Source organism: Hydra vulgaris, chromosome 05 (assembly GCF_038396675.1).
Source record: "Hydra vulgaris chromosome 05, alternate assembly HydraT2T_AEP".
Taxonomy (NCBI): Eukaryota; Metazoa; Cnidaria; class Hydrozoa; order Anthoathecata; family Hydridae; genus Hydra; species Hydra vulgaris.
In genome coordinates this window covers 44472567-44500464 of record NC_088924.1, presented here as the reverse complement: position 1 = coordinate 44500464, position 27898 = coordinate 44472567, and the positions used below count along the sequence as shown (strand labels likewise).

At 27.6% G+C, this 27898-nt stretch overlaps 1 protein-coding gene and 1 long non-coding RNA gene across 2 annotated transcripts in view; one reads left to right on the top strand and one right to left on the bottom strand.

The window, feature by feature from the left end:
* The first annotated feature begins 15262 nt into the window (after nucleotides 1-15262).
* On the top strand, nucleotides 15263-17156 carry LOC136080073 (uncharacterized). The gene is made up of 4 exons (XM_065796686.1): nucleotides 15263-15665; nucleotides 15987-16095; nucleotides 16438-16624; nucleotides 16727-17156. The coding sequence occupies exons 1-4, from the start codon at nucleotides 15427-15429 to the stop codon at nucleotides 16750-16752; spliced, it is 561 nt and encodes a 186-aa protein (XP_065652758.1). The 5' UTR covers nucleotides 15263-15426; the 3' UTR covers nucleotides 16753-17156.
* Nucleotides 17157-27605: 10449 nt separating this feature from the next.
* Nucleotides 27606-27898, bottom strand: part of LOC136080887 (uncharacterized) — a 30516-nt gene continuing 30223 nt past the window's right edge. Inside the window, exon 3 of the long non-coding RNA XR_010638708.1 lies at nucleotides 27606-27720. This is a non-coding gene — a long non-coding RNA (uncharacterized LOC136080887). The remainder of the gene's footprint in view (nucleotides 27721-27898) is intronic.

Sequence of the window (27898 nt, the reverse complement as noted above, 5' to 3'; positions counted from 1 at the left end):
AAATAAATAATTCAAATGTTTGAAAAAATTGAGACAAAATGGAAAACAAACTTGATGATTTTATAAAAAACTTATATGTAATATAAGTTTTTTATAAAAAAACAAGAATGGTGGTGCCTAATGATTGTGTATGCCACCATTAACCACAAAGCTGCTACCATGCTGTCTTCGCTTGCAAACTTCTTCACAACAGTTTTCTTCTGCTGTAGCTCCTAGCACCCCTGTTAGGGGATGATAGGTCCAGCTAAATGATTCCCCGTCTCTCCCTCCTAACCGGACCCATCACAAAAATGAGCGACTGCTAGTCGGTCTAGGGTGCTGATACATGTATCTCTGATAGACACCATATGTAAGATCTAATGACATTGAATTGTAAATAGATGAGTTATTTTCACAAGTAGTTGGTTTATATTAAATGTTACATAATACCATTCAGTACTAATTTATTTACAATTCAATGTCATTAGATCTTACATATGGTGTCTATCAAAGATACATGTATCAGCACCCTGGACCGACTAGCAGTCGCTCATTTTTGTGAATGGTATTATGTAACATTTAATATAAACCAACTATTTGTGAAAGTCATTGGCTGAACAAACAAAATGAAAGACAATCAACTATATTTTTTAAAAATGTTAATCAAAGTAAAAATTTAAATACTACTCTTAATTTTACTTCTACTGCACTTTGATGGATAACATAATAAAAATGTATTAAATAGTGTATGTAAATAGAAATATTATGAATTCAATAATCATTCAGAAAAATAATTAAATCATAATTTTACTAGCAGAAGGTTGTGCTGATTATAGAGAAGGTTGTGAAACTAAATGAAAAAATAAGTTGTAATAAAATAAATTTTATTTGCTATTGATAAGAAAGGCATACACATATTAGAAATAATTGTTTTACGCATACATCATGCATAAACAGATTAGAAAATAATAGCTTTTTTAAACTTACCAATTGTAGCAGCTGAAGATGTATCTCAAGGCTAACAAAGTTGTAATAAAAAACAAATTTGCAAATGTCGAAAAATGCATACATATTAAAAAGTAACAATTGTTAAACTTACCACTCGTTGCTGATTGTATTTTTAATTTTATAATCAATACTAAAAATTATCCTATACAAATTTACCAGTGGTAGACTGTGTAGATTGGACTAAAGATAACAAAAAAATTGTAAAATTTCAAAAGTAACAATCGTCAAATCAGTTCTGTGTAAGATACAACCTTATTAATAAAATGAAAATAAACAATCAAAATATAACAGTAAAAATATAAAAATATATATTTATTAAACAATACGCTAACATTAGGAATGTATATACTTTGGTTTATAATGGTACAATGGTATTTATTATGCATACTTTGTTTATATATAAATTATGTTAATTTGGTTGTAGTTATACATAAACGATGGTATTTATACTTATGAAATCTTAAAAATAAGCATAATATTTAGTAGAGTCTAAACAATAAGTAAACATAAGGCATGCTAGTATAATGATTTAAATAATAGTCCAGTTATAGAAGTATACAATCGAAGTAAAAAAAGATAATAACAACAATATCTTTTATTATAGTTGAAAAACACTAACAAATTTTTTGTTAGGAATAAACCAATGAAGAATCTGATTTGTATACTTATTTATATATGGTGTGTTAATAAAATTGTCAACTGATACTATCACTTAACAATCCATTCAAAAGCAAGAGTCTTTATCTGAAACATTCTTTTATATGTAACCTAAGAAAACAATAAGTTTTTACATTTATCATTATTTTTTGTTTCAAACATAAGTTAACTATAATATTATTATGAAATAAAAGAAATTAACTTTAATCTGTTAGAGAATTAAAAACACTTTTATTTATATTTTGCACTTTAATTTTAATCTAATAATAAAAATCAACATAATACAAAATTGCAATAATTTTTGTAGAGTCGCCCCCTCCCCTCCTTATCCGCCCCCGTATTTCGCTTACCGAAAAAAACAACAACAAAAAAACGAAAATAGGCACCAAAAGTTCTACACTAATTAAACTATTTGCTGGTATTTATTTTTCGTTGAAAATTGGCATGTGAATAGGAAATGCATGTAGAAAATTATTTTATTAATAAAAAAAGGGGGATCGACATTTTTACGACTGCAATTTTATGTGCGAACATCAACTAAATTTTCATGCAAAATTTTCGAAAAAATAATCCATAAAAAAGTATGCTAACCATACATTATAGTTATAAAAAAATCAAGATTAACCTTTCGTTTTTTAAAAATAGTCCAGGTTCATATATGTTTCTAATAAGAATCACCACAAAGTAACGTTTGCTTAGAACTACCTAAAAAAAGGGGTAAACTTAATCTAAAACAAATTAAACTATTTGCTGGTATTTTTTTTTCGTTGAAATTTGGCAAGTGAATAATAAATGCATGTAGAAAACTATTTTAATAATAAAAAAAGGGGGATCGACATTTCTTCTACTGCAATTTCATGTGTGAACATCAACCAAATATTCAGGAGCAAAATAATCCATAAAAAAGTTCAGTAACCATACATAAAAGTCTTGAAAAATCAAGATTAGCTCTTCTTCTTTCAAAAAAAGTATCTATGTGTATATATGTTTCTAAAAAAAAATTCTACAAAAACACGTCTGTCCCACGCTGCCTAAAAAAGTGTTAAAAAAATGAGAACCAAAATTTTAGCATAAAAATCGGTTCCGTAAATAGCGATTTCCGCGTACCTAATATAGGTCTTATATAATATTTTATTTGACCTAGGTATTGTTTCATACAAATAAATACACATGTTTCTTAATATAAACTTCAAAGATATAAACTTCAAACAAGTGTTTAATAGTTCTAAAGAATTATTAACACAAAAGTAGTTAGGTCTGATGAAACTAATAGGTTTATAATGTTACTAACAACAACTTCGATAATATAATTACATATCATATAGGTACGTGGAAATCGCGATTTACGGAACCGATTTTTATGCTAAAATTTTAGTTCTCGTTTTTTTAACTCTTTTTTAAGCAGCGTGAGACAGACGTAGTTTTGTGGAGTTTCTTTTTAGAAACATATATACACATAGATACTTTTTGGAAAGAAGAAAAGCTAATCTTGATTTTTTAAGGATTTTTATGCATGGTTACTAAATATTTTATGGGATAATTTGCTCCTGAATATTAGGTTGATGTTCTCTTATGAACTTGTGGTCGAAGAAATGTAGATTTCGCTTTTTTTATTATTAAAATAGTTTATTTCATGCATTTTCTATGCACATGCCAAATTCCAGCGAAAAATAATTATAAGCAATTAGTTTAATTAGTGTTATAACAAGTGTATTGAATTGATTGTTAACTGTTAGTATCAGTAGACAATTTTATTAAGATATCACATATAAATAAAAATATTTCATACTTCATTAGTTTAATCTTAACAAAAAAACTTTCTAGTGTTTTTAAAATATAACAAAAGATATCATTATTATTGTCTTTTATTATATTTGGATTATATACTTCTTTATCTGAGGATTAGTGTTTAAATCATTATACAAGCATGTCTAATATTTATTTCTTGTTTAGATCCTACCTGGCTTTTGTAGATTTTTTTAAGTGGTATGTTTACAAATTTTTACTTTTCAATATGTCTATGCATATCTTGGCAATTAAAGTATTTATTTTTAATTACAACTTTGAAATCATTAGTTGTATATTCAGCGACTACTATGACTAGTAAGTTTAAAAAACTATTTGCAAACATGTACACTCCTTTCTTATCAGTTGAAAATTTTTATAAAAACTTTTTTTATCTTTAGTTCCATGTGCACAACCTTCTGCTGGTAAATTTATGATTAAGAAAAGTTTCTGAAAGATTATTGAATTTATGTTTCTATTTATATACACTATTTAATGCATTAGTATTGTGTTATCCCTTAAAGTGCAGTAGAACGAAATTTTTACTCTCGTTAACATTTTTTAAGCTATCATTGATTAATACGTTGTCCATATTAATTATTAATATTATTAAATATTAATATTATTCAGTCTATCACTTTCACAATTAATTGTTTATATTAAATTTTATATTAAATTGTTTTATACTAAGTTGTTTTATATTTAATTGTGTTATATTACATTTTAAAGCAGAACAGCTTTGACAATTGTTAAATTTGTAACTTACAGTTGACAATTTCAAATTATTTTGTGTAAAATTTTTTTGTTATTTTAAGTCAAATCTACACAGCCTATCACTGGTAAGTTTGTATCAGCTTGTATATGTTAATGATTATAGAATATAGAATATTTCAAATGTTGATAAATCTGAAGAGTATTTTGCATACTTATTTACTATTCTTGTTTTAGTTTATTTAAACTGTTTGTTTGACTTTGTTAATAGTTATTTGATTTTAAATTAGTTTACCTTATGTTTTAAGTTCCTAAAAACTATATTTGCATTATTGATGTTGAAATACTAGTTTCTTGAAACCGTTACTTGTTTATAGAAGGTATAAGATTTTGAAACTATTTGAAATTTTTTTGGTTTATATAATTTAGTACATTTTTTTACATTATTTATAATGTTATTAATTTCTAATAAATTATTATATATTATTTCTTTGTTTAGGCAAATTGAATTGAAACTATGATATATTAAGTCTTTATATATACATTTTAGAGTATGTATAAAGATAACATATTTTATCAGAAAAACACTCTTTCGTGTGAAAAACTTGTATTTTTTTAAGGTTACTATGGTTTTCCGGTACCCCCTCTGGCCCTCTAGACACCCCTTTTATCTATAGAGTTATGTAAACTTGTAACCTAATATTACATCTAACTTTTGATACCAAGTTATAGGCATTTGGATAAGATTTGACAAAGTTATAACAATTTCAGTGAAAAAAAAAAAAATTTTGGAACCGGTTTGTTCAATAAATCCATATATCGAAAATTTGCTGCTAAAAACGTCATAACTTTTTTTAAAATTGTTCGTTTTTAATAATTTTTTCACCATTAAAATACTGTATTGAAAGGCTTTCGAAGGATATATAACATTCTAGTATATGCTCAATTTAAAAAAATCAGTCCACGTACCTAATATCATAATATTTTATATACATAGACCCACTTTACCCCACCTGATTATATTTCAAATTTTAAACAAACCATGTGCGTTAGTGTCTTACAGGTATACTTTCCTTAAAATATAGTAACTTTACTTTCAAAATAACCATTTTTCATACGTTTACGCCTTATTTGAATATATTTTCTCTGAAGTTTAAAAACGGAGGAAAAAATGACTTGGTTTATGTATCTAGCATTTTAGCTAAAAAAATGCCGTTTCTAACATCATAGCAAGGTTATATTTTAAAATTAGTTAGCCTAATATGTTATAACAACGTGGTAAAAATTACAACTTTATACTTAAAGCCATTATCAATATAACAGATAAATATGAATTAGACCCAGATTACCCCGTAGACCCACATTACCCCACCCTTCCCTATATATATATATATATATATATATATATATATATATATATATATATATATATATATATATATATATATATATATATATATATATATATATATATATATATATATATATATATATAAATATATATAAATATATATATATATATATATATATATATATATATATAAATATATATATATATATATATATATATATATATATATATATATATGTATAAATATATATATATACATGTATAAATATATATATATGTATAAATATATATATATGTATAAATATATATATATATATATATATATATATATATATGTATAAATATATATATATATATATATATATATATATATATATATATATATATATATATATATATATATATATATATATATATATATATGTATATATATAACATATATATATGTCAAGCAAACAAGTAAAGATATATATATAATATATTATAGTTATAGTAAAAATTCTACAATAGAAGTTAGACTTTTATGAGTCGAGTAACTAACGTGACCCGACTATAGTAGACCGACGTGAGAGAGAACGGTTCCATTTGTCGTAATTGTTTTTGAACTCGTTAACTGAATTTGAAGCAACTACCGAAGCAGGCAAAGTGTTCCATGATGACACCACTCGGTTTATAAAGAAATTATGTCTTTGAGTGTTTTTCGTTAATTCTCGTTCAATTTTATGCTTGGCACCACGAAGATGACCTGCAGGTCCATCACATAATAGAGCACTTGCTTGGTTTGTCTTCTGTTGCCAGTTAACAACATTTAGTTTTTTATAAATTTTAAAAAATTGGATTACATCTCCTCTTGTTCTACGTTCAGCTAATGTGCTGAGACCCAGATTTGCTAATCGTTTCTCGTATTTCAAGTTGCGCAATTGTGGAACAAGTTTAGTAGCTCTACGTTGGACTAATTCTAATTTTTTAATGTCTTTTAGAAGAAAAGGGCACCAAATTGGTGCACAGTATTCCAATATCGGTCTTACATATGCTGTATAGAGCTTCACAAACATACTAGGATTCCATTTTTTAAAAGTTCTTCTGAGTAGGCCAAGTACAGAGTTAGCTTTAAGAATGGCATGACTAATTTGTTCTGACCATTTGAGTTTATTGTTTATTAAAACGCCCAATGTTCTCTCAACGGATACATCTTCAAGAGGAATGTGACTGCCATTATTATTCACCATTGTAAAGGGGATATCAATGTCTGTGGAACCACCATGAAACTTTAGAACCTTGCATTTATTTATGCTAAATTCCATGCACCAAAGTCTTGACCAATCACATAAAATATCAATGTCTTTTTGAACAAACCCCAAGTCTGTAACTGTTTTTATTTTGACAACCAACTGGCTATCATCAGCAAATAGTTTGCAACTGTTTTTGACTAATTCTGGCATGTCATTAATAAAAAGCAAAAATAGAAGAGGTCCTATGACCGATCCTTGAGGAACACCACTCTGGACATCCATCCATTCAGATGCAAAATTTCCCAGAACGACACGCTGCTTCCTATTTTCAAGAAAGTCCTTGAGCCAGGCAAGAATATTTTTGCCAAAACCATAGCCAGCCAGTTTGCGATAAAGCAGAGAATGTGACACACGATCGAAAGCTTTGGTAAAATCTAACAAGATGAGCAATGCAGCACAGTTGTCACTTAAGGCTTCGGTAATGATATCCAGTACTTCAAGAAGATTGGTGATGCACGATTTAGATTTGACAAAACCGTGTTGATGCCGAGATAACAGGTTATGCTTAACTAGGTGTTCAGTCATGACATCACGCATTATTTTCTCCATTAATTTTCCAACTGCAGAGGTGAGGGAAATAGGCCTGTAATTTCCAGGATCAGTACGCTGACCCTTTTTGAATATTGGCGTTATATTAGCAAGTTTCCACCCAGACGGTACTTGTCCAGAATCAAACGACTTGATAAATAAGAGAGAGAGAGGCACACTGATTTCTTTGGAGCAACTTTTTAGCACTCTAGGATGGATTCCATCGTTGCCAGTGCCTTTCGAAGAGTCAAGCGCGAATAAAAGTTTTTCAATATTGCAACAACTGAATATGGAGCTTGAAACTGGAGAACAAACAATTTCAGTTCTTCGAGGAAAATTTGGCGCTTGGGAGTAAGTGTCAGGTGATGAAAATGCTTTAAAAAATTGATTATTTAAGCAGCTTGCAATAGACATTTTATCTACTAACTGCACTCCATTGTGATCAAAAAGAGATAGAATTTCACTTTTACAAGACTTTTGGCTATTTATATAAGAGTAAAACTTTTTTGGGCAAGACTTACAAGCAGAAATGACTTCATTCTCGAACTTTAGTACAGCATCAGCAACAAGCTTTTTGACCAGGCGATTTTGTTTGTTATATAAGACTCTAATATAATCCTTCAATTTCCTTGAAGAACAGCGTAGCTTCATAAATAGTCTAAATTTTTCTTTAGTCGCTGCTTTAATAGTAGAATTAAACCATTTTGGATCACGTTTTTTCAAACTAAAGGACATATTGTATTTAGGAATGTGATGTTCAACCAATGAAATGTAAATGTCTTTAAATAGTTCAAAGCTTTCATCTGCTGATTTATTTGTAAATAATTTTGGCCAATCAATCATTTTTAGACCCTCACTGATGGCATTATAGTCACCTTTATCATAGATGTAATTCACTTTGTGATGACTAATTGTTTTGGTCGATGTTTTAAGTCTAAAATCCCATAAAAGTGAATTATGGAAATGATTTTTTTGTGTACAACCAAGTGGAGGACCAATCGTAACGTTATAAATACGATCAGGGTCATCAGAGAGCACCAGGTCAAGTGTGTTATTGATAAACGTTGGTTCTGTGACAAACTGAGATAGGAAGCAATCATTTATAGTATCTAAAAAAATTTGACTAGATTGTTTGCCATATTTACATTTTCCGCCCAAATTACACCAGCTAATATCACTATGAATAAAATCACCAACTAGGAGAACACTTGTAAATTTACCATTATCAATCAGAGCTTTAGCACGTTTGATTGACTTGTTGATTTGTAAATCAGACTCATATAGTGTGAATGGTTGGCGATAAATACAACCAATTAGCAAAACATCATTTCCAATTGAAACCTGACACCATATTTGCTCACCCATCTGTTTATCACTGAACTCACATTCATATGAATGAATGTCTTTTCTAACGTAAATGGCTACACCTCCTCCACGAGTTGTCCTGTTTCGAAGATACACAGTGTAATTTTCTAGATTTGTTAAAGATGTCGCGGTGAACCATGTTTCTGTAACTGCAATGATGTGCGGGTAATCTAGTGATGCAATTCTAGCTTGGAATTCATCCCATTTATTATCCAAAGATGTTGGATTAAAATAAAGACATTTAAGTTCAAATAAAGAGTAACTAGATGAAAAAGGTGGAGGGCTATAAATGTTAGGGTTAGATGTTCTATTCTTTGTGTTCGATCCATCGAATTGAACCAGATCGCACAGACCAAAATCCTTTTTTTCCATCTCTTGTACCCCAATTGAGTCGCCTCCCTGGCGGATCATCAAAAGAATTTGGAAGAGCATTGTTTCTAATTCTACATTCAGCATGAAGTTTAGAGAGAGCTATTCTTTCATTTTCAGTTTGATCTGGTCGAACGTAAACTTTTGTAAAACCATGAATATGTTTAAGTTCTCTTGCATTAGCCAAAGCCGATTGACGTTTTTCATAATTCTTAAATTCAATTAAAACCAAAGGAGGACGTGGGGGCACATAAATAAATTTGTTGTCCATGTCACTAGAGATAGAAGAAGTAAGAGGAGAGGCATTTTTCTTTTTAAGTCTTTTTTTAACTTTTACATCGTCACAAGACACTTTTAAGATAGTAAGAATTTCATCAATTGCTTTATTATCATCATCCAAATTTACTGACTCAGTAAGACCACTTATAATAATATTATTTAAAATTCTATTTTTTTCGTTGTTTTCTTTTGAAATTTTAGCAAACAAAGCAGCATTTTTCTTTTTGGCAGCAATGTCCTTTTCTTTACTAATGAAACCTGCCCAGACGTCAGCACTGTGAATATTATTTTGATAAGTGATGTTTGCTTTGTTATTATTTTTAAGTAAATCAATTTCTTTTTGTTGCATTTTGTTTTCTGCTTCTAAGAAACCAACTTTTGTAGTAAGAGAAGAGATCATAGATGATAACTTTCCACACCAAACATGTAATGCTCTGCTCAAATCACTATGGTTTCCTTGGCCAATTTTTGGCCAATTTTCTTCAAGAAGGAAGTCCATCTTGAAGCAAACAATTTGCTAAGAGGGCTACCACCCTTAATACCAGTGGATTACCTCTAGATGTGAACTTTTGTTTAATATTTTGTTTTCTTATTACACAGGGACTTATTAACACAAATAGAACTGTTAGTTTTTCGTGTTTTTTTCCGATTTCAATTCAATATATATATATATATATATATATATATATATATATATATATATATATATATATATATATATATATATATATATATATATATACGTATTTATATATATATATAAAATATATACATATATATATATATTTATATATATATATATATATATATATATATATATATATATATATATATATATATATATATATATATATATATATATATATTGTTAAGCAAACAAGTAAGGATATATATATATATATATATATATCTTTACTTGTTTGCTTGACATATATACATATATATATATATATATATATATATATATATATATATATATATATATATATATATATACATATATATATATATATATATATATATATATATATATATATATATATATATATATATATATATATACATATATATATATATATATATATATATATATGTATATATATATATATATATCTAAGAATTAATAACAGCATTGTAGCCCTAATTGGGCGAAAGCCTATTTTAAAGTCAAACATGACCTATGGGGGCATGTCAAACAAACCAAGGGACACACCTGAACACGTTCAGTTGTGCCCCATTATTTTTTTTCAGTAGTGTCCCACACTGTAGCGGTCTACTGACATGACCATGCGTAAATAATGTGCCAAAATCATCAAGCACAGTTGCACTTTCTAAGTACGCGAGTTACAAATCTACAGATAAAATTCAAAAGTATTATATAAGTAATATATCGGCAAACTTACCAGAAATTGTTATTGTATATGAATTGAAAAGTAATAGTCTCAGTTTGTTTACACCAAGCTTCACATCGAAGAATATTTATCCGAATTTAATTAAATGCTAGCATGATCAACGTAACACTGTGTAACGTCCGCAGTTAGGCATAGATGAATGAATTGTGTTGATTTTTATGTCTTTGTTCAACTGTGCCCCGTGTTCAGTAGTGCCCCTTGGGGCACTGACCACTCTTCCCTACTTTACTTTTACCGAGCTTACTATTAAAATCCTTTAAAGTAAGTTTACTTGTGGTTAACAGACTTCTTTTCATTGTTTTTTGTTTTGCCCTCTTTTATGGTAAATATTGAAAAAAGATGTAGAAAATTTAACTAATTATATAGTACAATTTAGGATGGGGATCCAGAAAAAAAATGTGGTTTACGCTCCAATTTTTTCTGAACTTATGGTTCCGGCTTCTAATTTTTTCGTCCCAACGTTAAATATTTTTAATATTAAATATTTTTAACGCTAAATATTTTCAAAAAATTAAGATTTCTTGTTTTATGTATGAAAAAATATATTTTTAGTAAAACTAGTAATACTGTTACCAGCTGATTTCCAGATCTTACACTTCCCACCCGTGGGATCTAGAAATTCCCACGGGTGGGACGTGTGATATCTCCAGATACCACAGCGGAACGATCTGCCTAGCTGATTCCCAGATACTAAGGATGGAACGGTATGCCCATATACATAGAACGGATGGAAGGCCATTTCAGAAATCTACTACGCAGTGAATAAATTAAATGAAAAATTTAAACTAAAAGGAGCCGAGCTGACAGTTTTTTTAACGCCTTCGGCTCCTTTCAAAAACCCCCGACTTTAAAACGAATTATATGATATTTTAATAATAAAGATAAGAAATTTTTAAATACTAAATTTAATATACCATAAATAATTTGTACATTTTAAAACATGTTTAATTATAAAATAATACATTAAATACTTTATTTACTATTTTGTAACAGTTGTTTTAATTTTATATATTAAACATGCTAAACATTTTTTTGTGTTATAAAGTCTTTTAATTCATCGAGGTTACGAAAAAATTTTCCACGGTAGTTGATCAACAACTTCTTGATATTCGAACAATGAATCCATTTAGAAATATCTTCAATGAAATCGATATCTTCGTGAAGGTAAAGATGTAATGATTCACAAACATTAATCCATAGAAGTAAAATTTCTTCAAAATCTTTTTTTGTTATCAAATTATATAAGGTAAATATCCCTAAACACTTCAATTTTATCTTTCGGTTTCCATCCTTCGAGTTTAATCGGGAAACGAAAGAATAAACCGTAAAACTGAGTTGAAGATTGAGTTAAAAGATTTTTTTCTTTGTCTGTTAAAATATTTTTATCAACTCTTAGAAAAAGTAATTTTCTTCCAGATTTTATGAAGTGATTTACGAAATAAATACCTGAAGAAGTTTCGTAAGAAGTTTTTCCATTGCTAATAGAACTTTCTCGCTTATCAACGATAGATTTTATTTTATCAGTAAATGAAGATTGACTTTCATAGAAACATTAAATGAATAACTTTTTGTCATCATCATTAAGTGAAAAATCTGAATAAAAACTAAATATTAAATTTGAAAACTATAAATATTTAGTATTAAATATAAACAAATAAATAAATAATTGAAAATTTAATATTTTATACATAATACTCTACATAAAAGGCCGGCGCGAAGGGGAATGTGGGGAAGGGGTGTGTGACACCTCCATTTAACAAATATTTGCACCATTAGTCACCAAAGTGGAACCTTTTTGCACCCTAACTCGGCAAATTGGAACCTTTTTTTTAGATACAGTTGGCAAGATGGGACTTATCTCTAGTCGGCAAATTAGAGAGTTTGAGCACCTTTTTTTTACCTTCTTAAGTCAGGAAAACTCGTAAGACATCCCCCCCCCTCCCACTCGAACATTAAATATATAATTAGAAAATGCATTATGTTTTACATTATAATACATTATATTTATTGATATTAATTTATAATTTTATATAAAAATTAAAACTGTTAATTTTTAAATAATTCTTGAACAAAAATTATTAAAAAGTTTTAGTTTTATTAATTCAAACATCAATATTACAAGTGGCGAATTAACTCTTATTTAGAAGACCGCGAAATTTACTCCGACAAATATTAACGTCCGTGGTCCGAAAGTAACACGCGTAAATTTCAAAAATGGCTTTGTCCGAACTGACAAACAAATAAACGTAGGTAATATTAGTCTAACCAGGCTATTGACGAAACATTTGTTGATATAAACATTAACACAAAAGTATGAAAAAGTGCAGATCGCGATTGCTTCAAATACTTTCATAATCGTTAAATCAGCGATTATGAGAGTATTTAAAGCAATCGCGATCTCTTGGCCGAACGCTTCACGATCGCTTAAATTGCGCTTTGTTTTATTTATCACATTTTAAAAACAAAAATAATTTCATTTTATTATAAGCAAATAATTTCATTTTATTAAAAGCAATGTACATATTATTAGAAATAATATGTACATTGCTTTTTTCGGGTAAAAAAAAAATGTTCTTTGGATCTCACTTAAATTATAATTAAATAATTATAATAGAAAAAATATTGTGCATGAAAATATACTTAAGAGTAAAACTTATTGTTATACTTTAATTTATAGTTAACTACTTTATAATTAACTATTTACTGTTACTTATTTGGTCGATACTCTGGGCACTAAATTCCTCAATTGAATATGTGTCACTGAGTACTGAAGATATAATGAATTGATTTAGTAGTCTGTTCACAGTAGGGAACAGTCAGTGAAATGATTAACCATGCAAATAAAAATTTCTCCAGTGGATGAATAACTTTTAAAATCAGTGCAAACAGAATGTTCCATTTATAATATTCTCGGAGTAACAGTTACCAAAACATTTGAACAATAATTACCATTAAAAAAGCCATTAATTTTTTTATATTTCAATAAAGTAAAAACAAGCCACATAACTGATGATCAACTGAATTTTTATAGATGCAAGCATTATAATCTAGAAATTCGTGGTAATTATTTTAAAATGTACCGTGCAGTGGTTAGAGTACCAACCTTTTAATGAAACGTTTGAAGTAAGTTCTAGCTATAAAAGCAGCAAATAAAATTATTCTGGTATGCATTTTAATTGTTGTTGCCTCTCCTAACCAAAATCCAATGGCAAACAAGTCAGCTGCTTAGAGGAAAAAAGTTAAAGGTAGCAAAACATGTAAAAATTATTTTTATATTTATTTTATATTAATATCATATTAATTTCACTTTAATCATTTAATTCTTTTAATTCATTTTTAAAATTTATTTTAATCAACAAGAGTCAAATGTGGTAGAAAAAGTTCATGTTTTGAGTTTTGTAAACGATAATTAATAATGCAGAACTCTCAGGTGCTTAATACAAAGATGGGAGGGAGAGGGTGGGAGTGGGTAATAAAAGGAAGAGGGGTGGGAATTTTAGTCCAGACCTAATTAACAAGAAGGGGGGTGGGTGGTGTGTTGTTGGCTAAATAAAAGTTTATGTTGAAATTTTTATAGAACGTAAATAAAGAATTTTAATTTTAGTGTGGCTTGCGATCAAATGCGCATTTTTTAACAATTGTTTCAATAAAATTTAAGATTGACTATGCTTACATCAGGGTTAGGGTTAGGGTGAAGCATTTGAAGAAGCAAAAAAATCAATCAGAAAGAACAAAGCTCCGGGCTTCGATGACATTGCAGCAATGCAGTATATGATATTTTATCCATTGTAGCAGATCATTTATTTAAATTTTTTCAAGTCATCAATTAGAACTGGAGTTGTTCCGAACAAATTAAAAATTGCGAAGATTTTACCTGTATTTAAAACCGGAGACACGGCATTGCTAACCAATTATAGACCTATCTCAATTCTTCCAGTGTTTTCCAAACTCCTGAAAAGAATAATGTACAACCGACTTCATAAATATTTAGCAGACAATAAAATTCTAAGTGAATGTCAATACGGCTTTCAAACTAATCATTCTACGGAACATGCAACCTTAGACCTAATGGACAACATTAGCTCGTCATTTGATAAAGGAAAATTTGTATTGGGAGTTTTTATCGATCTTACAAAAGCTTTCGATACTGTCAACCATAAAATTCTGCTCGAAAAATGAGAAAATACGGTATAAAAAATCAAACTAATAAATGGTTCACTAATTATTTAAATAACAGGCAACAATGTGTTATTATAGACGGTATCACTAATACGGAGTTATTATAAATCAAATGCGGTGTCCCCCAGGGATCTATTCCTGCACCTTTATTATTCCTTATCTACATTAACGGTCTTCCTAAAGCCTCTACAAATCTCGATTGTATAATGTTTGCAGATGATACCAATCTGTTCTATTCATCTACCTCTATCAATGACCTCTTTGATAAAGTCAACTTTGAACTTCAAAATCTTAAAACATGGTTCAGTGCTAACAAGTTATCATTAAACGCGCAAAAAACTAAGGCAGTGGCTACGGTACCGGCTGCTGGATTTCTAGCGCCAGCTGCTATAGTACCGGCTAGTCTGGGTTCTAGCTAATACGTAACTATTTGTTATTTTTCAAGACGTCCGCATTTGAAAATTGTTAGTGCTATAAATATTTTTTATAACATACCATATTTGTATCAAGAATGGATGTTGGTAGTGTATTTAATAGTTTCAGCGAGCTTAAGCAGGCAATACTAGAGTATGAACGATCGTATTTTTTATCATTATATGTTCGAGACAGTCGAACCATTGATTTAGCAATCAAAAAAGGATTAAAGCGCTATATCAATAAAGAATTAAAATATTATTATCTAACGTATTGTTGTTATCATGGTGGGCGCCAGTTTAAGTCAAGATCAAAAGGTATTCTTCCAAATCAAAGGTACGTCTGAAAATGAGTATTTTATTTAAATTTGTATAAGAAAATAAAAAATAAAAAAAGATTGTAGTTAAAGTCTCGAAAATTTTTTAATTTATTTTTTCTTCAGTCTTTTTTGCTAACGATATTTTAATTTATTTTTTCTTCAGTCTTTTTTGCTAACGATATTTTAATTTATTTTTTCTTCAGTCTTTTTTGCTAACGATATTTTAATTTATTTTTTCTTCAGTCTTTTTTGCTAACGATAATTTAGCTGTTTTACTTCATAAAATCTGATTTAGTTTAACAAAGGATGTTAACTTTATTTTTATCATTGATTGTTAGCACATATAACATTAAATGTCCGTTTACTATTTGCATTGGTGTTAGTGAAGATGGAGAACAGCTCTGTGTTACCAAAGTTATTAATGAGCACAATCATGCAATTGATAAGGTAAAAAAATTTTTATTTAGTATTTGATCATCGAGTAAGTACTTTTTTAATATATACTGAAATTTTTGTTTTGTTTTACTTTGATTGTTTGTTTCTCTTTCAACAGATTTGGTATTACTATTTATTTTATTATTGATTGATGCTTGCACTCTTTTACCATGTTTATTGTTTTTAAAAGAAAAGTTATTTTTTTGAAACTTTCAAAAAATTCCAAAACTTGTGCTAAATTTTTGAAACAGTAAATTTTATATTATCAAATAAAAGTTTAATAAGGGTAGATAAATTTAATAAAACTTTAAAAAATTTAAAGCATGATGTTGAAAGCATAAATAAATCTTTTAGGCATGTGGAAGTTTACATAATTATTTTAATGTTCACTCCATCAATATAAAAGACCTTAAGTTTCCTTCAAAGATTCATTCACGAGGAAGGCCTAAGGCTACTCAAAGAAAAACAGCAATTGGTTTATGTAAACGGAAAAGAAAGTGTTTATCTTATACTGATAAAAGTGTGACTGAGAAAATAAGGGGTTAGTATTTATATATGAATTGTCTTTTTAATTCGAAAAGATTATCAACGTTCAATCAATAAATCATTTTGTATATATTCCATACCTGATTCTATCATTTAGTTCTTCTCAGTAGTATTCTCATATAAGGAAAAGTTCAAGATGTTACACATGAAATGCAAGCAGATGTGGATGATTTACAATTAAACCCTGACAATCTACCTTCTTCATTTATCAATGATGCTGTAGCAATAGATGTTTTAAAACCATATTTAACAGATGTTGCTTGGAATAAGCTAAACGAAACAGTTTCCCAACGAAAGAAATTGTCCTTATGGTGTTGTCCTATCTGTAATTTAACTACAGCATCAAGAGAAAATATTGAATGCAAAAGCTGTTTAGAGCGGTTTCATTTCAAGTGTGTTAGCATTTCGAAGAAGACAAAGAAAGAATGGTTTTGTGACAAATGTCACAATATGATAAATGAAAGTAACAAAAATATATATATACAATAAAGTACTTAAGTTAATAAAGTTAAAAAAAAAAAAAAAAAAAAAAATCTGTATATAATAAAAAAGAAATCTGTATATAATAGAAAAGAAAAAAAAAATCTGTATAACTTGAAAAAATGAAAACTTTTAAAAACAAGAAAAAAAATGAAAAAATGCTAAAAAAAATAAAACAAATTCAGTTAAGGAGTTTAATTTTTTAAAAAAACATTTTAATTAAGTATTTATTTTTTTCATTAATTTCAACACTCAGTGTTGTTTATATTATAAACTTAAAAAAAAATTTTATCAATTTTTTTTTGCATTCTGAAAATTCAGTTATTGTGTATTCACAATAAAAAATGTAGTACTTTTATTTCTGTCAATCAATATTAGTACATTAAAGTTGAGTGCACACTTTTAATAATTTCTCTAGCTTTGATGATGTTTTCCAATGTAATTACTGTAGTTGCTGTTGAGCATGTTGTTGATATTGATATTTTGAATTTTTATATATATTTTATTAAAAGACTATTTTAAAAAGTATATTATTTGCAGACAAACAGAAAATGGTGTATAATGTGAAACATAAATAAAAAGTGTAGAAATAGAATAAAGCTTGAATGTAAATACATACACAATTGATCACCATTGCATAATTTATTGACCGAAGTTTAAAACCAATATTTGATATGTTTAAACAATTTAAAAGTTTTAGTGTTCACAAACTCACACATACAGTGTTCACAAACTCACACATACAGTTGGATGCCCTTCCAAGCATTAACCTATTTTACATAACATGATGCATTATTTATATCTCTAAATAATCTCTAAAAAAATTTATTAAAATTCTTGGATGGAATTAATATCCATTTGTAGCTCTTTTAACAAGTTTATGAAGTTCTTTGTGTAAATTATTTTAAATACTTTCCAACCATAAAAAACCACTTTAAAAAGTGGTTTTATATGGTTGTAAAGTATTTAACAAACCACTTTAAAAAAGTGTGTTTGTTGTTCCATGTTGAAATTTCCTTTTAAAATTAAGGCAAAGAAAAAGTTAACTATTTTTAATTCATAGAATTACTATGCTTTTTTCTGTAGACTTTAAAATCAAAATCTTGGTTCTAGTTCGAATTAAAACCTGTGAAACATGCGCTACATGCACTTAGTGCATAATAGTGACAAAGTAATAGTGCATAATAGTGACAGCATAACATTATGTTATGCTATACAGCATAACATAATGTTATGCTGTATAGCAGTCAAAGGTAGAGAATATAGGTTGATGCAGTCCAGCATCTAGAGGACTAACTTAGTTAAGGCATGTTAACTGATGATGCAGATGATTGAATATCAACATGTAGAGAGATAGAAGTAGGAAAACTTGGACAGATTGCATGGACAGAATACAGATAACTTGGACAGAATGTGTTACATGAAGATGTCAAACCCATGCAAGCGCAGAAAGGAGGTTAAAGCTATGAGATTTATATACACTTTTATATAAATAATTTTCAATTGAAAACAGTATATCTGTGGGATGAATCAACTTATTTTTTGTTTACAAACATAGTCCCAGCTATTTTTTATTTGAGTTTTTAAATTGGGTTATTTTTTATTTGGGTTTTTAAATTGGGCCCTATTTAAATATCAACCATCTCTTTATATAAAACCTGTAACTATCTCTTTATATAAAAGTTTGTTAACTGATCTATTGTATGTCTTAATTTAGGTTTTACTAACAACAAGTTGTTTTCATTTGAAGTTGGTTGACTAGCTACATTTATTATTATGTGGATATATCATGATACTTTGAAAATTTTTGTTTTTTATGGCATGTCTTTATGATATGTCATGATAGATAAATTTTCTTTAATTCATGAGACATTAACAACTTTATGCTAATTAGAACTGATTGCTATGATTGTTTCTTGGAATATTCAAGAAAACAGCTAAACAGGTATATGTTTGTTGTTTTTTAAAAGGAAGGCATTTTAATGCTTTCATGCAAGTAATAAACTATCGTTATTAAAAAAAAAATTTTCTTCCTCCAATCACTTTATAGAAAATAGTCAAAGTTTTTTTTTTGATTGTATCAAAGTCTATCTGCTTTTAAGCCACACTGGCAATTTCAGTGAATATATCAAATACCAAACCTTTTTAACATTCCAGTGAAATATTTATACTAAAGAATATATAAATCTTAAATAGAATATATAAATATATTTCTTCTTTGAGTGTGGTGATCCATGATTGTGGCTTTTCCATTAAAATGTGGAGAACCGCAATTGTGGCATTTAAAGCAATCTTCGAAACTGCGACCTTTAGAGCCAAAATACCGGTTTAGGTAATTTATAAATGGTGCCACAGAATAGTGCATAATATTTTATTTCTTTTGATATGTTATATATTATATATATATGCACATATATATATATATATATATATATATATATATATATATATATATATATATATATATATATATATATATACATATTTTACTGTAAAAATGTATATACATAATCTTGATTTTTTATTTTTCTTGCATAGTCAAAAGGTTAATGCTATTATAGAATTATTGAAGATATATAAATAAAATAATTTTAATTTTTTGTTTCTTGCATAGTCAGATTTTTTATTTTTCTTGCATAGTCAAAAGGTTAATGCTATTATAGAATTATTGAAGATATATAAATAAAATAATTTTAATTTTTTGTTTCTACGAAATTTTGAAAAAAAAAAGTCAAAACTAAAAAAAAAGAGGTACTTATTCAGTTTTCATGTTGAAAATTTCATCTGAAAACTTTTATGTTGCCTGAGTTAGGAAATCTTCATCATCATTGTTTTAACATCCTTGTTTCTGTACTAGACTTTTGACTTATGTGTGTGGTAACACACATAACTACATAAACAAGGACGTTCATTTTCATCTATATCGTTTATATTTATCTATATGACGTTTAATTTTATCTATATATGCTTTGATGGTTTATTTTCATCTACATCAAAATAGTCTATTAGTCTTTTAGTTGCTTAGCTCATTGTTAATTTGTTTCTTATTTAATTTGATTTTTAAGTTTAATTGATAGAATATAGTTAAAAATTTATGTATAAATGTATATATAATTTAAATTTATAACTATTCTAGGAATTAAACTTAGAAACAAAATATATAAACAAAGAAATCAACTACTCCTGAATAAATGTGCTCACTTCATAAGCGAGAGGTTCCGAGTTTGATTTCCACCACGTCCATGGTAGTACCGCGCTCATATTGTTTCTCTGCACAGCGACCTTGCTTGTCAAGGTTCGTGTTTCGAAGTTATAGAGTTGAGAGAGTTATAACCACAGGAAGCTTCCTCATCTGTAGTGGCCTTCTCGGCCTTGGGGAGGTAAATTACAAAAAAAAAAATATATCACAATTAATATTTTTTACATGCATAAAATTATTAAATTGTAGCGTGGCTTGCAGTCAAATGGATATTTTCTTACAACTGCTTTATCATAGTTTCAATAGGATTTATAAATTTTATACTTTAATGAGAAATGAATCAAAAGCTAATTTTTGTTTTCGTTGGTGAGTGAAATAATTATTTTCTTTTCTATAACAAGTAATAATTATTCAATGGGGAAGGGAGGAGGGGGAGTATCTTAATAAGGTGGGTGGGAAAACTTTAAAAAAATTAATAAACGCCCCCCCCCCCCTCTATTAAGGACTCAAGAGTATGAGCAGAGCAACTAAGCAAGCATTAAAATTGAACATTAACATTTTATTTGAAAAAAAATCCTAATTTATCTATTATTAAAAAAGTAAAGAGTGCAAATTTGAATTTAGGTCCAATGCATCAGTATCAGTCAAATTGGCATCAGCATTGGCCAAAAGTAGGCATACTTAAGTATGCACCCCTAATATTCAAAATTAAGCAAATATAATGGAACCAAAGAGTAACCATAAAGACCATTTTTTAATGTTACAATTAAACAAAACTATTCTTACCATGTAGATGTTAAAATTACTTTTTCTTTCATAAACTGCTGGCTGATGATCAATAAAGTAAATTTCAATTCTTGAAATTTACTAAATTAAAACCATTTCTCAACAGTACCAATACTAAAAGATAAAAATAGATATTATTGAGATATTTATTAAAGAAAATAGAATATTAATAAATGTATAGGAAGAAAGTAATAGTAAATCTTATACAGTTTTTATAGTTCTGTGTCATCATTTTGAGGTGCTTTACCTAACGTTTTGATGTACCAATTTAATAAACAATATAACAAGGGTAAGTAATTAATTTTAAAACTTTTCCAAGAAATGCCTTTTACAATAAGAAGCTATTTAAAATCAACTACTTATCTTTGGATAAAACTAAGCAAGGTGAACACAAACAAAGTGATATTTCAAAATCATTCTCACAGCACCCATTTTAACTAGGGAGGAGGAAGGGGAAGGTAATCTCAAGATTAGCCTTATACAGCAATTAAAACTGATGGCAAGTTGTACCAATTTACTTGTTTGCCATTTGAGCCAACAAATGCTGTTGCTGTTATTCAAAGGAAAATCTACAAATTTATAATTGAAAATTTTTTAAAAGACTTATGCATATTTAGATAATATTACTGTAGCTGGCATGACTCAAAGTGAACACAACTTTAATTTAAAGAATTTATACAATACAGCTGAGGAAAACAAGCTTTCATTTAACAGTTTACATAATTTCAGTCAATTCTTTAAATCTACTCGTTATGTTCTATCTCATAATAGTATGAAGCCGGATCCAGAGAGATTACAGCCTCTACTTTATTTACCTTTACCGTTAAACATGCCTCGAATGATTCTTGGAGCAGGAACATGTTTTTGCAACTGTTTAACAATATGTTCAACTCTCTTTCCGCTCACACCATACAATGAACAAAAAGCTATTTTTAATACCTTTATTTTATTTTACCACTATTTATATACACATAAGAACATAAACGTTTTGGGCCCTCACAAGGCATTGGCCTACGTTTTTAACTGCTTTCATTTGAACTTGTCCTCCAATAAAAATACCCTGTTTATCTTTATCACCAATATTGCTAAAAGTCTCTAAAAGCAGCAGCTTCATATTCTGCAAAATTTTTTCAAAATATTTTGCAGGGGTCTCCAACTTTTCTCTCCTATGACAGTTTTTGTTTTTTTTCTCAAAACCAATGTAAGTTTTGCCTCAGCTTTTCTTTTCCTTTTTTTTTGCAATGTTTCTTTTCCAGACCAGGATTTTTGATGCATTTTTTTAATTGTTTTTAAATTCACTTTCAGAAGTAATTTCTATTAGGTTACTAATCTTTGCACTATCATTAAAGACAGAAACGTTATTTACATTAGCCCCACTGATTTCAAGGATAAAATCAATAATATTATCTGAATTCTTTAATATACTGTCACATTCATGACGAGAAACCATATTTTTACTTAAATAAGTTCTTTTATATACAATACTGTTAATATAATTTTTTATAATATAATAGTTACATTTATATTATATATATATAAATTATATTATATTTACATTATATTAATATAATATTAATATAATAGTTATATTTATAATATAATAGTTAATATATAGTTAATATAAACACATGCAACCAGACACTACTGAATGGACATAAACACAAAATATATCCAGTGCAAAAAGGAGGTAATTGCAGAGAGAAAACCTCGTTTTTGCACCAAATATATGAAAGGAATACTTATTTTTCTACCAAATCATGAATTTAATGACTCAAGAAGTTTTTTTAATCTATTGTCAGCCAAGGACCACGAGGCTGTATGTCCACATTTTGTATTTTTTCTGACTATTATCAATAAAAATTCAACAATCAATGGAGTATGCGTCCAATAAATCTACTCTTAAGAATGGTACAACTTTTAAAAATATTTAAAAGTTTGTCAGACATTCTGACAGAAAGCCTTTACAAATTACTTTAAAACTTGATTCCCTCGGAAACACAAAAAATGGACATATTACCTCTTGGTTCTCGGCTGATGCTATGTCATTTTTATACTAACTGATAGAACTTCTTTTATATACCAACAATTCAGGAAATATATATATACATATTTTATTATCAGGAAAGTTTGTGCAACCCTCAAAAAAATAATAAAAAATAAATATATTTTTTAATTTAATTTTATTAAATGTTCAAACATTCGCCATTATTATTTATGCATAGTTGCATCCATTCCAACCACTTGTCAAATATTTTCCAATAGTCTTCAATAAGTATGCCTAAAAGTATCTTAATTTGTCTTTTTTGACTTTCAACGTCTGTATTATTGAAAGATGAGTTTTAATGCGGCCAAATAGCCAAAAATCTGATGGAGCTAAGTCTGGTGAGTAAGGTGAGTGACGAACTATATTAAATCTGGCTTGATGTAGGAAAGTTTTCACTGCTTTTGTGACTTTAGATCTAGCATTGTCACAAAGAAATTTCTTATTTTTTGTACCTGAGGTAGGTCTTTCCTTGTTTTTAATAAGTTGCACTAACTTTCTTAAACACCCTATGTATATATGAATATTACCTATTCTTGTTATTTTATATAACAGACTAATGACACTTTTTCATCTTCGGTGAAAAATTAAAAATGAAAATTACTTTTTGTTTTCCAGTTTTAATGACACAGCCATGGTTATGTTACAATTAAATATCATAGATATATGAAAAACAACATCATATTGTTTGTTAATTATTTCAAGACCTTTGACAAATGAAATTTTTGAATGGATAATGTTAATGGCTTTAATCTGAAAAAAGTAAATATAGATAACGATTATTTTTTAGTTTGTCTGGCACGCATATTTCAAATAACAACTAAGTATGACAAATGCTAGAAACAAGTTCTAATTGACACAATCCCTTACTTTTGCTAACATAACAATTGATGAGTCTAATTCTTTTATAAATATAATTGATATAATTTTTTTTTAGGAAAATTTTTTATCCAACATAATTCACTAAACCTTACTGATTTTAGAAGAGTTAGAATTTCATTATTAAAATAAAATTTGCTAAATCTGCAGTTAAGCCTAAAATAATTATACTTTTTTGTACTATTAATAATTATATTATTTGTATTATCTCACCCATAAAGATTTTTTAAATATAAAGTACTATTCATCAGCTTGTTGGATAGTGGATGCATGTACTGAAACCAATATATATTCTATAACGTTTAAAAAGTTTCCATTGATAAGAGTGCAATAAGCAAAAAATATATAACTATTGCAGGTTTACCTAAAACTTAATTCTCTCAAAAAATAAGTAGACACATTATAAATGAATGTGTTTAATTTATCATTGTATGCCACAAAAAGCAAAGACTCAAGAATAAATCCCTGATGGATTACTTTATTAAAAGGTTGGGTTAAGTAGATATTTTTAATATACTTGAATTGGAGTTTATGGTTCAAATGAGATTTAAGATTTTAAGCCAGCTACCAACATAGGTAGTTAAATGTTTATCATTTAAACCGATATTGCAATTTATAAATAATTAAAAGTATCAAAAAATGTATGTTTTCATATCCATCACTTTCAATAATAAATAACACACAAATAATTTCAATACATTTAATAATAATGAAATAGGTCTGTAATTAACCATCTCAAAATTATAGATTTTTTTGAAAGAAGTTATAGATTTCAATCAAAAGCTTCTAACAAAAAAAAACATGCATCAAACTAATATTTAAACAAAATACATGAAATAAAATATAAATCAAACTTTGAATAAGACAACCTTACTAGTTATTTGTCCGGAAAACTGACATTATCATCATAGATTACATTAAAAGCCTTGTTTTAGAAATGAGATAACCTCATAAGGTAACCAAAACACATTCAAAATACTTTTGATCTGATTAACTTTGTAATTGATTTGGCAATTTTAACTAGAGCAATTTCAAGTAGAGGTGATGGAGTGATTAATACTAAACTTTGTTTGTATTTTAAAAGCAAATTAAAAAAGCGACTTTCATTATATGACTTTCAATATATTTAATGTTTATTTTGAAGAGTAAAAATACCTTTTTATTTAAACTTATTTAATAATAGTATATCTTGGGATAAGCTTAAGAATAAATGTTGGTAAACTATTATATATGACTTTTCCCAGATCTAAGAATATTTGTAATTAGTTACATGCATTAAATTTATACATGCAAATAACTACAAATATTCTTAGATCTAGGAAAAGTTAATGATTAATGCATTTCATTTTAAATTACAGTAATAATAAGTTGTCTTATTCAAATTATAAATCAAACTCTTAATTCAGAGAAAATTATATTTTTTACATCTTTTAAAAGCTGCTGTACATTTAAATTGAAGTTACTTACTTACATTATTCCCACCGCTTATCACATTCAAAAATAAGTTATTATTTACGGACACGTAGAGACTAATTAGTTAGAACCCAGACCAGCCGGTACTCAAGCTGCTGGCGTTAGAGATCCAGCAGCCGGTACTGTAGCCACTGCGAAAAACTAAATATATTTTATTTCACTCAAAGAAACAGAAAACAAACTACCATCAATTCTACCGACACTAAGTATTGACTACAAAAAAATTGAAAGAACCCAAACAATTAAATTTCTTGGTGTGATTATTGACGAAAATGTTTTATGGACAGCTCATATAAATGCCATCAACACTAAAATATCTAAAAGTATTGGTATACTTTTTAAAGCTAGACCATTTTTATCGCAAAAAAACCTAAAACTTCTTTACTTTTCCTTTATACATAGTTATCTCACATATTCCAACATAGCCTGGGGAAGCACACACAAGACAAAATTAATATCTCTTTATCGACGACAAAAACATGCTTCTAGAATAATACATCATAAAAACAAACTGACCCACGCTAAACCCCTATTAAAAGAAATGAAAGCACTAAACATTTACCAAACTAATATCTACGCTAACATTTTGTTCATGCTTAAATACAAACTAGGATTAGTTCCAAACCGATTCACAGGAAACTTCTTTCAATCTAATATCAACAAATTTAACACAAGAGCAACTGGTAACTTTATTGTACCCCTGAAAAAAAAAAAAGTTCTCAATTTTCTATTTCTTATCGTGGCCCATATTTATTCAACAAATTAATTCCGAATTATACCTCGATTTCTCTCCCAGGCAATATAACTTCTTTAAAGTCGAAACTCAGAAATCATGTTCTTAATATGGATAATTACCTAGAAATGTTCTAGTTCTGATGGTAAATCAAAATTTACGCTCAAATTAAAATAATCAACAATCAAATACATATGGAAAATGTAAATTTTTGTTTAACAAATAAAGCTAGTATTATTATTACAAACCTCAACACTAACACAAAACATAGTTCAATTAAAAAGAAAAGAAAAAAAAGTTTGCAATAATAACATGTAAAACATTTCTTTAATGAGAATCACATTGTTTATATGTGTGCTGTACGCAATACCTCAAGGTTCTCGATGATAAGACTAATCTCAGTCTTCTACGAGTTCCCTACAACAACAAAACCCTTCTTATCAAGTCATAGCATACCTAATTATTGCTTCCTATACTTAACGGTATTTTGTAAAATGTATTTTTTTTTTGTGTAGGAAGTACAGTTTCTTTATAATATTGCAGTGTAAAAAATTTGTAATTAATATGTAGTTGTGAAAATTTAAAGAAAAAAAAAAAAAAAAACATAAGTTTTATACTATAAACAAAAACCTAAATTTTGACAAATCGGAATTTACGAGATTTTTTAAAGTTCGATAATCCTTAAAGCCTAATTTCAATGAAAGTTTTTATTCTTATAAGTAACTTATGTAAATTTTTTTCTGACTTTTTTTTTTTTATTGTTGCTTTTTTTGACAATAACAAGGAAAATCTAATAAAAATGAGAGAGGGGAGGCGGGATCTTAATAAGAATGGGGTGGGTAGGAAAAATTTCCGAATATAATTAAAAAAGAATAATGGATTGGCAAAATATTAGGATTTTCCAGAATATTTTACAGTGATATAGCCTATAATCATCTGTGGCAGAAAAGTTAAGACACTATGGAGGAAATAATGAAAAGCAAATAATGAACCTGATTTAATTCACTTACACAAAAGTTGCTTTAGTTTTGAATACTGAGATGACATGTAGCTAAACCCTTTAGTTAAGCAATTGGTGATAAACTTTAAAAACACAGATGAAATGTAAAGACAATTAAAAAATTGTAATGACTGGAAAAAGCAAGTGGGTAGAATTTTTCTTTAGGTACAATCATGGACTCTTAAATTGAGTCTACAAAATACAACATTAAATACCACAAGAAATATTTCTCTCTATGCAGCAACATTTGCTAAACTTAAACTTGCATCTCTACATCCATAATGTAAAAATAAATTTTACAGAAAATAATGAATATATTGTTAGGAAAATGTTTACAAAAAATTCAACCATAAAATCTTTTATCTATTTTTTATTTATCCATTTGTTCAACCAAAAATTGAAAAAATACAATTTTTTTTTATAATTTAACAAAATTAGGTTAGGTGTCGTATTCTCTATATTCTACTCATATAGTTAAAAACTAGTCATTGGAGTGAAACCTAAATAAAATAAACAAGCAAACAATAAAATTAACAGCAATAATAATAAATAAAAGCATGCATAAATTAAATTAATTTAAAAAAATAATAATAACGATAAAGCTATAATACGTTAAATAATAAGACAAAAAATATGAAAAACACTCAATAACAACAGCAAACAAAAATAAAAATAATC

Excerpts from the sequence above, each read along its gene's own strand:
- LOC136080073 (XM_065796686.1), top strand. The coding sequence starts at position 15,427 with ATGGATGTTGGTAGTGTATTTAATAGTTTCAGCGAGCTTAAGCAGGCA. Across the intron at positions 15,666-15,986 it reads GGTATTCTTCCAAATCAAAG|CACATATAACATTAAATGTC; the intron begins GTACGTCTGAAA and ends ATTGATTGTTAG. Across the intron at positions 16,096-16,437 it reads ACAATCATGCAATTGATAAG|GCATGTGGAAGTTTACATAA; the intron begins GTAAAAAAATTT and ends TAAATCTTTTAG.